Consider the following 14,555-nt stretch of genomic DNA (forward strand, 5'->3'; position numbering starts at 1 on the left):
GCAACAGTGAGAATCAGCCCCACTAAACAGCATAAACTCTCAAGGGATCAATTCAAATGATTTTCAGCTCAGCCAGTACCATAGGCCTGTTTTCAGAGTGCTCAGCTGACAGCTGATGTCTCTTCAGCCCCCTCTGAGGCAAACTAGCTTTGTAGTTGATCTTGTGATACAAACATCCCCAAATGAGACAAGGCTGTGATGACAATGAAGAACACAATTGTTCACTATATTTTTTTACAAATACTTATTTCTCTAAAAATGTTCACTAATTGAGGACATGCAGACCATTACAATAAATAAATAAATAAAGTAGAAAAATAAAAATACCAGGCAAGCTGTCACACCTTTATTAGGAGTAGAGAAAGTTCATACTGAATTACTTGGGATCTGGCACATGAGCAGGAACTTGAACCTTCACACTGCTGCTGGGATCTGTCATTTTCAACACCATTATCTCCAGTGTTGTTCAAAACAGAAATACAGTGTTGCTGTTTATTTGCTAAAGGCGCCAGCTCACGCTGATAAGCACCAGTTAATCTTCCAATATACTTCTCAAACTATTAAGTACTGACTAAATTTTGTAGTAGTTTATCTTGCTGTCCCACTTGCTGCCTGTTCATGATGGCCAATCCTTGCTATGCAAACTACAGCAGCAGCTGCTTTGGAAAACTTATTTTCTATCCAATTTTATAGAATGTTTTGATTTGCAAAGCAGGGAAACAAACAGCATGTAGCTGCTCAGTTCTTGCTCATCCACAGTAGCTCTGCATTGGTTCTGGATTTCTCTGTCAAAAATAGTTTTCATCCTAGGGCATGCTTGTATGTGGAAAGGAAAAAAAGATGTAATGAATGAGTGAAAGTGAAGGGGAAAACCAGAATAGCCTTCCTCTTCCACTCCTGGAGGACAGCAAGACCAGGTATAGAGGATACAACAGAACCATTTTACTTTACTTTCTTATGCAAGTTTTGGAAAAAGGTTGTTACAGGAGAGAGAGAAGGGAAGATGTCTGTGGTTCTTGAATTTAACATGGAAATTCTGGAGGGACTTCATCAAGAGATCTCTGTGTAACACATAGATGTGATCTGTGCAATCCCATTCCAATTAGGGAATTGCAGAGGCTGATGGAATTTCAAGAGGCTATCTGCTTGGAAGGAGGACATGTTAAATCAGTAGCAGTGGGTGAACCAGCTAGGACAGCAAAATAGTGAATGGGTGATTTTCTCTCAAGGGGGTGTGTAGGGGGTGTGTATTCGTGGGTGGTTACAATTTGTTTTGCAGAGTATTTCATATCACAGAGCATGTGTTGAGCTATTGACTCTCAATATAACAAGGCCAACTTTCTCAAACAAGTTAGAAACCAGTGACACAGAAGTGGTAAGTCAGCTCAGAGGAATGGGGTAGGGATCACAAGAAAGGAAAGATGACTGCATGCAGAGAAGGCGAAAGCCAACAACTCTCTCTAACAATCATTTCTCTAACTGGGTTACAGCAAGGAACCTAAAAAGCCAAGATTTGGAAAAGAGAGGAACTCAAAAGCAGGCAAACACAGACAGTGCTAAAGATGTTAACAAAATGTGTTCTGAAAAGCAATGAAATGCAAAATGCCAGCCTTTTACTTCCCTGGCAAACAGCCTATGCTAGGGAACACCTGTGTGGAATGAGTGGAGGTCACTTTTTGCAGTTTTGTGCAGGCTACTTGCCTGGCTGCGAGGCACCTCTTCCCCAAGCATTAGCCTGGCTTTTTCAGAAGTCAGTGCCATGGCCAGACAGACATCTACGGGATCAAAGCAACTGAGTTTCTCCTGGCAATACTGCAGAGATGCAGTAGCACATGCCACGCCTTTAAAATTTGTCCTGCAAACTACAACAAATGATGTGTGAGATTTTCATTTATCTGAAATGATGTGTGATCCTATGTGTCCCAAAGGTATGATCCCACTATGGATACCCCATACTTACCTTCCAGTGTCTCAGTGTTTCAAAGTGCAATTTGATGGCAAACTCAATTGCTTCCTTCAGTTCAGATCTGTCTTGTCACAGACACAGTTGCATCATTCCATTTGTTCCTTGGTGAAATCATGAAATGCAGATATTTATGCCTTAAAATTTTCTGAAAAGCTGACATTTTACCAGTCATTAATTATAAAGACAGTTATGCCTTTGCAAACTACACCCAGCAGAACTGGATGTACCCTGTAATTGCTTCTTGCAATCCCAAACATGCAGATCAAGATTATCTATTGAAATGCCAGGCATAAGTTATTCATTAACTAAAACCATTCTGTAATTTTATTGATATATTTTGTGGAGTTCACATATTTTTGTACAGCAAACATAACACTGTAGGCCACAAGAAGCTGCAGCACTATTGTTTAATAGCAGCAAGGTATATTTTATAATCAGGGTATGTGGACAATAAATAGTCTGTTTCTTTGGATGTGAATGTTTAAAATGAAGTTCTGCTGCAGCTTCATAACGTGATTGCTATTTTACAGAGCTTATACACAAAAATATATATGCAATCTTTTTGTCTATATTTTATACAAATACAACAGTAGTTTGTGAATACATTTTAAAGTACATATACATGATAAGCAACTCAATTTCCCATATCACAGGATAGCAAATTTTAAATGCAAGAAACATATACAAATTCAGTCTGGAATGCAGGGTTTTCTGTGTTCTTTTTTTTTTTCCCTCTGTTTTTTTTCAACTCAAAACTTTTATCATTAAAAACATTTTAGCATACAAGTCCAAACAATTTTTCCACTAGCTAAAAATATAATTTCAGCAATCCGAGTCAGGTTTGGGTGTGACATCATTCACCAATATACTCTTCCCAGTTTTTGTCTAAGGCTTTTAGTAACATATAGTATGTTCTTCACTCCACACCATATAAAAAGCCCACATTTAACATTAACTAGCAGTCACCTATTTTTGTGAACAAGAGCTGGGCTTGTCAGCGTTTAAATTTGCATGTCCAAAATTTTACTTTTGCAAGTGCATATGAATACATTGTGGTGTTGCACAAAGTTCATTAATGACAAATTAAGTCACAGTATAAAAATATATCATACAACTATAGGTCTAGTATAGTCCTTTTTTTTTTTTCTATGGGTAAAAATACATCTGAATGAGACAGGGAGGTTTGTAGCACCATGAGAGGAGTTGTATCCCAAGTTACATTAGCAGCATGATCCAATATAACAATATTGCAGGAGTGTTTCTGAGGAGATAAACATTCACTCTGGTTCAACTGTACCACTGAAGCTTATACTGAAAAGTGTTTACATATGATTAGCAATAGTTCTGTGTCACTTCCAGGGCTAGATAACTGTTATCAAAAGACACTGCCTTCCAACAAAAGTAAGACACCCTTATTGCATAAAAGCTTTGGGACTACCCCAACACATTTTGAACTACTGTGGCATTACTTGTAAGTTGAGCATGATGCTAAGTAAGCTGTGGTTTAAACTGTACACTGGGGGGAAGCAGGATGGGCAGCTAAGCCTATAATGGTTTACTACATACCAGGTAAGTACATATATTTCAGAGGCTTATCTATAGACTGAGAAGAATACAGGAGATGCTGCTAAACCAGTGTATGAGACAGACATAACAAAGGATGCAGGATCCCCATTTATGGATGCAGGATCAGGCCCAAAGTTAACTTCAGACAGCAGCATAGCGATGATAGGATGTGATAAAAAAAATTCTGCATCAAATACTGCATGTTAAATATTTTTGACAAAGTTTACCATCAAGAACTCCAGAAGACACAGTTTGCAAACGGTAAGGACAAAGTCCTAATTGTTTTTTGACTGGTATTCAAAATGGCAGTAGAAGACAGTGTAGTTTGAAACATGTAAACCTAGTAAAAACCATTGTAAAACCCTTAAGAAAGACACACTGGTTCTGTGCAATATAGCAAATTGATAAGAAAACACTGTAAAAATGTACCTGTTTAAAATTACAATGTCTACCATTTTGTACACAAAGCATTATACCAAAGGCCTACATATATGTAATCTAATGGCACTTGAAACAAATTATAATAAAAGGTTTTATAATAAAAAGCATAACCTGTACGAAATTTTCTTAAAAGGTTTAGGTTTTCTTTTTGAAAGTGCTATATCTTGTAATATGTGTAACATAGAGGTTGACCAAGCTTTATTTTAAAAAATATTGGCCTATAATACAAGTTTAGCTCACTAGGCAAATGATCCTGAAAATATGTACTCTTAACATTCATTATTAGCTTAATAAAGCAATCAGCTCTGGCTCATGTTTCAGTCAGTATATGGTTTTTAAAAACCGCTACTGCCAAATTAACAATAAATCACTCTATTCCACAATTTACTACTAAATAAAGCACAAGCAACAAGTACACAAAAAAATATATATTTAAAAAAAAAAAAAACAAAAAAAACAAAACAAAAAAAACAAACACCAACAACAAAACAACCTTACTAGAAGTTTAGAAGTTGCACAAAGAGTGGTGCATGATCAGCCAGCCCTCCCCCCTCCCACCAAGAATCCATGGGAAATCAAGAAAACGGGGTTTAAAACTGATGGTTTAGTAGTGGCCAATATTGACTTCACCTAAGTGATGCTCAAAAGTACACTGGTGGTGTTGGTATTGCTTAAAGGGTCAGTCTGCTTCCATGTTACCCTACATCCTAGTTCAGCTGCAAACACTCTGGGTGCAGGCACCCACTGAAACCCTGACTGAATGAGGTTCAATATCTTGTCTGAGGTCTCTATTTCTCAAGTGAAATGTACATCTAACTCCAAGTGAAATGTCAATCCCTTTCAGGAAGCTAAGGCACGAACAAAGTAGTAAAGGTTCTGGCTACGCACTAAGAAACGGGTGTTGGCAAAGTGTCTGTGGATTTTGTTTTTTATGAAGTCTTTTGGCAGATGGGGCTGATAACAAAGTGGCTCCAGACTGGAAATTCCTGTGCCAGAGGCTGCCCAGGGAGGGCAGCGCTGCCCGGCCGCACTGCTGAGCCAGCTGCAGGATGCTAAACACTCCCAGCTCTCCTCTGCTGCAGGGAGAGTGGCAGATGCTTGGCTCCACGTGGGACATAACCCACTGGAGGAATTAAGTCCATTTATCTTCATCTCAGATTAAAAAAGATTGAGAATAAACCCCAGTTTTTCTTAGATGCGTTATGGCCGTTCATATAAACTAGAGTTACATTCGGTTGCATTCAGCTTGTGCTCTGTTCATCTGTGTTTTTCTTTCCTTTAGAAAGGTGAATGGAAAAAAAGCAATATTGAACAAATCATTCAACTAAAGATGTAAGTAAGTGAGCAATCTGTTTCACAGAAACCAGAGGAAGCAGTCGTGAAGCAGAGCTAAACGCCCACTTTGAGATAACGTGCTCCTAAACCCAAAATCTAGGAGTAGTCTGCAGAATTTCAAAAGGTATTTTCCTTATTAATACATCCTTATTTTAATGCCTTTGGAACACAAACACATTTATAAAAATGTTATTTTTCAGTAATAAAATTTAAATACACATATGTATAAAATAGTAAAACTACACCTGCATATTGCTCCTAGCATTAAAAAAACCAGTAGGAGCTACTGATAAAACATGTGGAGCATGAGCTCCTTAAATGGGAGCAACTTTTGTTTCTGTGAAGTATATTTAGTTTAACCACTTAAAACCTTGTATGAATCCTCATTATTGTTTGAGAGATACTAATGTACTAGATTTTCCATTTTTTAATTCCTTGTACAAAAATGACAAGGAAAATTATGTTATTGTTGAATTACAGCAAATCTAGTTTGCTTTTATGCATCACAGGGTTGGTTGTTTTTTTAGGGTTTTTTTTTTTTTCCTCTTTTGGTTATTAGGGGTTGGGGAATAGAATATATTGCATTAGGTAAAAGTGGTGTAAGCAATATGCTTTTACTTCACTCCTAAGAGTCCTGTCTTTAAATCTTGGCAATGGGCAAAAAGTCCCTAACCAAGTACCCAGGTGTAGAAAGTGTGATTAACATCTAACTTGTTGCTTAGGAGGACATAACACACCATGTAACACAACTGAAAAGATCACTCCAATAAAAACAAAACAAATCAAACTGGTAGTTGCAAATTTACATTCACTTTCTGACTGCACACTAGTTTTGAAAATAGGTACACACTTTCTGGCTGGACTTGATCCACCCTTTGGCGGTGGCAGCGGGGAGAAGGCTGATGCCTACAAATGTGAACACGCTACTGGAAGGTTCCTATGCAGTATTCTTTCTATGCTACTAAAGAGAAAAAAACAGCAAGTTAAGAATTAAAACAAAAACTGCGACAAAATATTCTGCATTACTACATTACAACATCTTTATATTTCAAGATCAGCCATTAATTTTGCCTGTTTCCCTATACCAGAGTCACGAAAGCACAACAGTTTCAAATTCAACTTGAAACATCTGTCATTTAGGCAAGCAGAGATTCTCTGTCGAAATTCTGTTCAGCCCTAATTTTAGAGAATTACACTAATTTTCTTTTTCTGTTATCCGTAACAGGCCACCAAAATTTAAGCCAGAAAATGGCAAAATTCTTAACAACTTTTATAATGACTTTAATACAAGTCAAAATGCTATATATATGTACATGTGTATATATGGACTTCTATATATACACACACAAATTTTCAGAAAAATCTGAATTCTATATTTATTTAAAAAATTTAGATTTGTCATTATAGAACACGTCAGATGTGTCACCATTTGGGAACAGGATTTGTTTGGAAACAGACTGGAGAATTTTTTTCCCAAATCTCAGGAATCTTAGTGATACATATTTTAAATGGATTATTTGCAAATAGTAAAATATATTAAAAGGTAAAAGTGGCAGTTCTACCACTGACATGAATAAAACAGAATAGCTGGTATGGTTGAAAAGGTTTTAAAAACGGGATGAGTGTTGCAAGTTTGCTTGGGATGACTTTCTACTGAACGTTTTAAATGTGTAAATTGGCAGTGAAAATGAAAACAATACAATGAGACTGTTTAAAAAAACCAACAAACCAAAGTAAACACAGCTGAGAATAAACACTTTCAAAACATTAAAAAAAAGTTAATTTAAATTTCTTACTGGCTTCATGAGATTGGTACTGTACAAAAGCAGAGAATTTATAATGTCTTATAGTAGGCACTAAGTTAAAAATGGTCACCTAAGGCATTTCTACAAATAGACAGTTAACAAGCCAGCTTTGTACATCCTATTGGAAAGCTTGATGAAATCGTGGTAGGGTGGTGGTTGTGCTTAGACTGCTCGTGAAAGCTGCTGACAATGAGTGCAGAGACCCAAGGCCTATACTATTGCTAGGATCTTGTGGATCCTGGGTTTGTGGTGGAAGTTGAGTCATAGAAGAATGTGCCTCCTCTTGCGTATAACTCATCCCGAGGTTTCCCACCGAAACAGAAGGATTATAGGGAGGGCCATTTACAGGTATGAAGTTGAACAGCTGAGAAAAGTCCAATGATGGGGCGTTTAGAGGTTCGCTAATAGGAACGGAGCCCTTGGAAAGGGAAACTTCCCCAGACCCATCATCTAGTGGCCCTACTTGTGGATCCAGCCCTAGTTTTGATGAAGACGCTTGAGAATCCTGGGATGAAGAAGGCATACCACTTTGCAACTCCATTAAGTAACTTTCAATTTCCCCTTTCAACGGCTGTTCTTTTTCAGGCATAGAAACTGAGTATGAGGTAGTACCGAGCGGATATTTCAACGATAGCTGGTGAGAAGGGTGGACAGACTCCATATCTATTGGACAAGGCATTCCCAATGGTAACGATGTGGCAACCATTTGGTGTGCAGATGCAGAACTCTGCATGGACTGAATCTGAGTGTTGTAGAGATTTAATTGCAAAGTGTTTGTAAATGGCTTTGATGTCAGTTCACTGGAAGGTAAAGACATCACTGGAAGCAGCTCATCCTTAATAGGCACAGAAACATTGCAGGTAAAGGGATCTAGAAGGTCCATTGGCTCTGTTTTGACCTTCAAAAGTTCTTGGTTGTGACTTTTCTTCATGTGGCGCGTGAGGTGATCCTTCCGCCCAAATCTCTGTGCACAGTACTGACAGAGGAAGTCCTTTCTTCCAGTGTGCACTACCATGTGTCTGCGGACATCCTTTCGGGTGTAGAACCGACGGTCACAGTGTTCACACTGGTGCTTTTTTTCCTTCACTCCACCCGATGACTTGCCTGCATGAGTTTTTAGGTGCTCCAGCAGCACTCCTGTGCTTTCAAAAGTCTGCAAACATACCTTACAGGTGAGGTCACCACTTGTTGCAGCATGCAAAGCCAGGTGACGTTTGAACCCAAGCTTGGTATTGTAGTTCTTTCCACATTCTTCACACTTAAAGGCCTCTTTGTTGGGATTGTGTGTATGTAGGTGATTCTTTAGGTGATCTTTTCGGTGAAACATTTTCTCACAATAATTACACTTGTGGGTTTTCTCAGGAGAATGAGTAGCCATATGCCTTTAAACACAGATATATTCTGTAAGTAATTATTTTGATCAAAAAACACACGTGCTCATTTTTTAATGGCAGCTAAATACTACACTAAGGGCTGCTTTGCAACAGAACCTTTTAACTGAAAGCATGACACTACAAAGACAGTTTGACAAATTTAAATATAGCAAAACGCGAGCCATTTCTCTTAAATTGACACCTTAGTTTTGGTGGGTTTTAGCTACTGTAACAGGGGTATATGGGCAAGTATGAAAGTACTCATGTAAAAGTCCATAGCCAAAGAACTTTCAGTCCAAACTGTTTTTCTTGTGACAATTCCTTATACAAATGAAAATTCTACGCTCATTAAAAACAAAACAAAACAAAACAAAAACAAACAAACAGAAAACAAAAGCAGAAAACAAATTAAGAAACAAAATCAAAGACATTAGCTTGCAAACTTAGGTAATTTAGAATTCTAGAAACAATCCAATGGCTACTTTAATTAACACATCCTCTCTGCAATCAGCTGAAGGCGTACAGAAATATATACTTTTACACGGCTTAACACGGCCAACATAAAATAGATAATATAATCTGAAAGATAAATAGAGTTTAATACCTTAGTAATTTGTACTTAGAAACAAAGGCCTTGGTGCAGTCTTGTTGTGTGCACTTGTAGGGCCTCTCTCCTGTGTGAGAGTATGAGTGAACCTTTAATTTCTCAACACTGTTAAAGGCCTTGTCACACAGTTGGCAAGGAAAGTTTTTTCTTGGTTTGGTTTCACCACGCTTACGTTTCCCTGAAGGGACTTTCTGGGTATCTCTTACTTCTGACAAATCACCAGGAATGACAGTGGCCATCGCAGCCTAAACCAGGCCTTCTTGTTGGACACTTGGGAATTGCCCAACTCCACTAAATGATTTAGCTTTAGATGGCTTCTCAAGTTTCATGTGGTCGTAAAAGAAAGCAAAAGGGGACTGGAAAAAAAAAATAAGAAACAACTAGTTTGTAACTAAACTTAGATTTTGAAGTTTACTTGCTATGTGATGCTTCTGAATAAAACTTAAAAATAAAGTTAGGTTCAGCTGGTCTAATGTAATACCTAAAGGTTTCTTTATACTATTTGCTGCAACTCTTAAAACGCATTGCTCAGGAGGAACAGATCCACATATGCCCTGAAATCACACCTCACAACCTTCCCCTCAAGCACTGATGGAGAACAGCAAAGTTTCTGTCAGATTAAGGGAGATATCAGGCAAAGAGCCTATCTACCCAAGCACTTTTAGGCAGCTTCCAATTTCAAAGGAATTACAGCCGCGCCTGTGGTGTTTGCACAGACATCCCCAAGCACACATGCACGCGCACACACCCCCACACCCCTATCAAAGTGAAAGTCTGTAAGCCTTAAAATGTTTGAAAACCTGCACAAAACACGGCAGTGCCTACGCTGAACACTATGGAGGGCAAAGCTCAGGTTCCCTTTTAGATGTACCTCCTTCCCCGTGATTACTGCACATCTACACATCTACTCTAGCAAAATGCATGTGCTGCCAATGATGACTAACATCAGGTGAAATTCTGCTGTAAAGTCACCCTCTGCTAACAGAGACTTGATCTATGACTGACAGAAGTCCCACGGATTAGGGTTAGATGAGACAGATCAAGGTTTTATCAGCCCAGCGCTGGAGACCACCAGCATCCTCATGCTACCCTGTGAGACATGAACGCTGTAAACACTCAGGCTAGCTCAGGATGAGGGCTCCAAGTCCTGCCCCTGTGGCATAGTAAAATGTGAACTAAACCGGAGGCTTTCACTGACAGGAGGTGCATTACGTGATCCTTGTGTCTGACTTGTGGGTGAGAAGCTTTAAATTTGTCATCTGGTATCATATAGTGGCAACTGGGCCCCTGCCATCACAGGGCACTCAACAGCCCTCCTTTGTCAGGGGTTGCTGACAGCTTTGCTTCATCCTTGGAGCACAACTGCTACTATAGATACCAAAATGCTGTGCCAACCGTAGTGAGAAGGGTGGAGCGTGAGGTCTGCAGCAGCGGGAACAAGGAGGACAGCAGGACAGCACTCAATGCAAGCATTTGGGAAGGATGGAAAGCCCCAAAATTTAGCCTTCCTCTCTTGAAAGTGGCACCACCCACCCCCAGCCCCGGTGTTGCGGCTGGCAGCTGCTGTCCTCTCCGGTCTGAGCCGGGGCAGCTGCACAGAAGGCGGCCGGGCTGGGCGGCACCGGGGCGGGGCAGCGGCCGGGGCAGGGCTCGGGGCCGGGCACAGCGCGGGCTGCGGGAGCCGCAGCTGCCGGGACAGGTGGACACGGGCAGCTGGAGCCGGGCAGGCACCACCAGGCTGCAGCTGCTCCAGCCCAACGCCACCTCCCTGGAAAACAAGCCGGGCTCTTCCCTGCTGGCAGTGAAGGAGGGGAGCTGGGAGGGAGCCCCGGCCTTAGCTGTCCTCTCACCCGCGCTGAGGCTCAGCAGAGAAGGAGAGCGCCAACTGCTCCAGAGAGGAATGGAGAGCAGCGCCCAGGTGTGCCGGGGGGAAAACTACACGGTCATTGCAAGTGCCCCAGCATGGTCCTGGAAGAAAGCAAGAAGGAAGGAAAGCCTGTGTTTTCCTCAATGCATGGCAGGACAGAAGAAGCAGGGAGAGGAAGAAGGGGAAGCGCCTCTTTAATATCTGCATTTGAAGAAATCCTGACTGAGACTGAGACCTCCATTTGAAATGTGTACACAGAGTATGTCTTTGTCTAAGCCTTTTCCTCCCTCCTCCCCATTTTTCCTTGTCTTTAGAGGAGGAGAGAAATACTGGCATACTAAGATGGAAATCTGCTTCCTTTTAATCCTGAGGTCCTTGAATGACAGGTTAAACTGTGCCACCCCCTTTAAGCAAGCAGTTTTGCAAGACCACCTTATTCACTTCAATTTTATAAGGAAGCACTAAACTTCTTTTAAAGATATCTAGTGAGAGAAAAGGCTTTTTTTAAGGACTCTTCTAATTTCAGATTTATCTCAAACTCATTCCCACTCGTGGGATGAAGCCTGGAGACATCAGTTCCATGAGTGGGAAAACACACAGGTCTTCAAAATATCAGCTTAATTTTATTTTCTGTCTCATAATCAACAATCTAGTTCACTAATTGTACTTCATAAGGAATAGTTGTTTGTCTTAGACCTAGAAGCAATACTTTTCTTCAATAAAAGTAAATGAAGACCAGTTACAAAGAGTTCAATGACGCCACCAACGTAATCAAAAGGAGAGTCTGATTCAAGTCAAAGTTGTGATATATCTGTTGATTGAAAGGGCTTTTTTTTTTTTAAATACAAGCTTTAATCAGAATCTGGTAATAAAATTAATTTTGTTCTTCTGTTAATGAGTACAGTGGTCTTCAGTGCATATTGGCCTGAATGTAGAATGAAATTTTGTTTTAGTCTAATCTCTCCTGACAAATGAAGTTCAGGGGGGAGAAAAAAAAATCCAACCCGACCTACACTTGCACAGGGTACTTTTATACCACACAGGCACCTGCATTAGACCCACCAGACAGAGCTGAGAGCACAGCAGTCACAGCCCTCACGGCATGGCCAGGGCACACTTACAGCCCCAATGGGGTACAAGGGATCCAGCCCCACTGGCCCCCCTGCCAAATCCATACCTAGCCTGAGACAGGGCAGGCAGGATTAGCAGAAAAGGCAACAAAAAGGCGGGAACAGCCTCCACAGTCTGCTGCACGAGACTGGTGCTACTTCAGCCATGCTGGGTCCAGAGCTCAGCAGCAAGTGGACACTGTGCCTAGAGAGTGACAAGAGAAGCGGGGACAGCAGGAAAGGAGGATGAGCCACCACAGGGAGGGAGAGTGGACAGAACCAGGACAGGGGTGTAGGGCTAGGGAGGCTCAGGGAGTGTTGCATAGGCATTGGGAATATTTAAGGACATGAGGATAGGGGTGAGCTGGTAACAGTGGGTGGGTGGGAAGGAACTGGACGTGCATCAAGCTGGGGAGATGCAGGATGTGAGGCCATGCCGAAGGGTGCTCTGCAGAATCTGATGTGATGTCAGAAGCAGCCTTTTTTGTGGAACAGCATACTGGGCTCAATAAATTAACATCTGACAACTTCTCACTTCTTTTCTCAATGCGAAGATCACACCTCAGGCTGGAGAACATCCTATATTCAGGCCAATATAACATTACTGTTATCTTCCCCAGAACTTTAGGTAACCTAGCTGCTGTACCAGTCAGAACATTCACAGGGACAAAGAATTCGGGTTTTGTTCCTCTACCATCAAAACTAATTAAGCTGACTTTGAACTGTGTTTAACTGTCCTTAAAAATGCATCATTAGAACAAATATAGTGTGATTCAATCTTTAACAACGACAGCGCTTTATTAAAAAACATGTATGCACTATTATCTCAGTACCACTTCTCAATAGGTGAGGCAATTAAGAATGTCAGTATTGATCTCTGAATACCAAATAACCACTTTTTCTCCTTTTTTTTTTGGGTGTGGATATATAGACTGAGCAATGGAGATAAAACTTTAAAAACCCACTGATCCTCAAATATTAAATTTTCCAAAGACCAGCTGAAAGAATTTTATGAGTAGTATCGCCTACTTGTGTCTCAACATATCATCACTTAAAATCCACATTCTTACTGGTGCTTTCACAACTGCAGGATGAATAAACATGTGCAGTATCAAATATAACAAACATGTTACACAAAAGCTTATATATAATACTATTTTTAAAGAAGCGTATACTTAAAGCAGGATTAAAGCAGCCTCTGTTCAATGCACACCTGATGTTTGCCCACTAAAGTCCTCAGATTTTGGTCTTAACCAGTTCCGCTGACTCTTCTTGGAGGAAACCAGAATCCAGTACTTCCCATTTTTACTGGTCTGAAAAACAAAAGGAACAATGGACTAGACTCCAGCGAAACCAGTGCATTCATAAAGGTTGTGATGCGGCAAGACCAGGGATTGGAAAGAATTGGAAAGGAAAAGTTAAAAGGGACAGATCCAACCCATGCACAGAACATTATATACTGTTAATTATAAACTGCAGGAATCATTCTTGCATTATCAGTGGCAATTATGCACTTCAATTTGCAGTATACTTACATAATTTCAACTAATGCTATGCTGGACAGTGACACATAAAGAGATAAAATTAGACAAAAGCAAAGGAGATTTCATAAAGTCAAAAAAATTTAAAAATCCACAGACCACAAATAATTTAGATGTAACAGCAAAACATGTGAAATGCTGGGCCCAGACTTGAGTTTCTTACTCAGAAAGGACTGAATAAGAGAAGATTCTGGATTAGGCCCAACTTTACTAGAACCTAATGCCTTCATTCTGCTTAATTATACAGGAAATAGCAGCTTAAAGGGTGACCTGCAAAGGAAAATAAAATTAATTTTAAAAAAATAATAAAACCTCTTAATGATGAACAGGCTACAGGTAAATCCCAAAGGAGGGCAAGTCTAGGTATGCCTGAACAAACTGAGAGGGCCTTTTTGGAATTTCCCTTATATCTCCCTTTCCCCTGCCATCATCCTTTTGCAAATTTGCAGCAGGTCTTCCTTTTCTTGCTAGAAGGCCTCCTGGATGACACAGGTATACACAGAAAACATATTCAGTGCCTCATTGTAATGAGGAGGTTTATCCTGTCCAACTCTTCCAGATGTGTAAGGGCAAAGCCCTGCACAGTGCTCATACCCCACAGCAGGCTGAAGCTGTTTGGCAGGAGCCCTGTCATAATCTAACATTTCCCCCTACACAAAACATTTTCCCTTCTGGCTTCCCATGCATTCCAGAAATCATACTGCCTTTTGATACCAACTTCAGCTCTGCACAGCCTCAGCATTCTCTGTTGGTGAGCATGAATGTGAGCAAACAGGTGTCCCTAAACACCTATTAATGTCAGAAGTGCTTCAGAGCAACCAACTGAAGCTCTCTGATGGCTGAGGAAAATTTATGTGGGGCTTTGTACATACAGGCAGGAGGCAGACACTGCTCCAGTACTCCAAGAAAAAGTTCTGTTTTCAACTAATGAGCACAACCCTCACC

General features: G+C 40.4%; 1 protein-coding gene across 7 annotated transcripts in view; it reads right to left on the reverse strand.

The window, feature by feature from the left end:
• Positions 1 to 2,260: 2,260 nt before the first annotated feature.
• The window catches only part of PLAG1 (PLAG1 zinc finger), a 52,378-nt gene continuing 40,083 nt past the window's right edge, over positions 2,261 to 14,555 (reverse strand). For 4 of the 7 annotated variants that reach the window (XM_066331290.1, XM_066331298.1, XM_066331274.1 and 1 more), the window contains 3 exons: positions 13,283 to 13,382; positions 9,091 to 9,449; positions 2,261 to 8,495 (listed from right to left, as the gene is read on the reverse strand). In XM_066331290.1, coding sequence (XP_066187387.1) covers positions 7,232 to 8,495; positions 9,091 to 9,332 — 1,506 coding nt within the window. In that variant the 5' untranslated portion in view covers positions 9,333 to 9,449; positions 13,283 to 13,382 and the 3' untranslated portion in view covers positions 2,261 to 7,231. The remainder of the gene's footprint in view (positions 8,496 to 9,090; positions 9,450 to 13,282; positions 13,383 to 14,555) is intronic. The other 3 variants (XM_066331307.1, XM_066331313.1, XM_066331322.1) reach the window with 3 other exon arrangements.

The sequence above is a fragment of the Sylvia atricapilla genome, chromosome 1 (genome assembly GCF_009819655.1).
Source record: "Sylvia atricapilla isolate bSylAtr1 chromosome 1, bSylAtr1.pri, whole genome shotgun sequence".
Lineage (NCBI taxonomy): Eukaryota > Metazoa > Chordata > Aves > Passeriformes > Sylviidae > Sylvia > Sylvia atricapilla.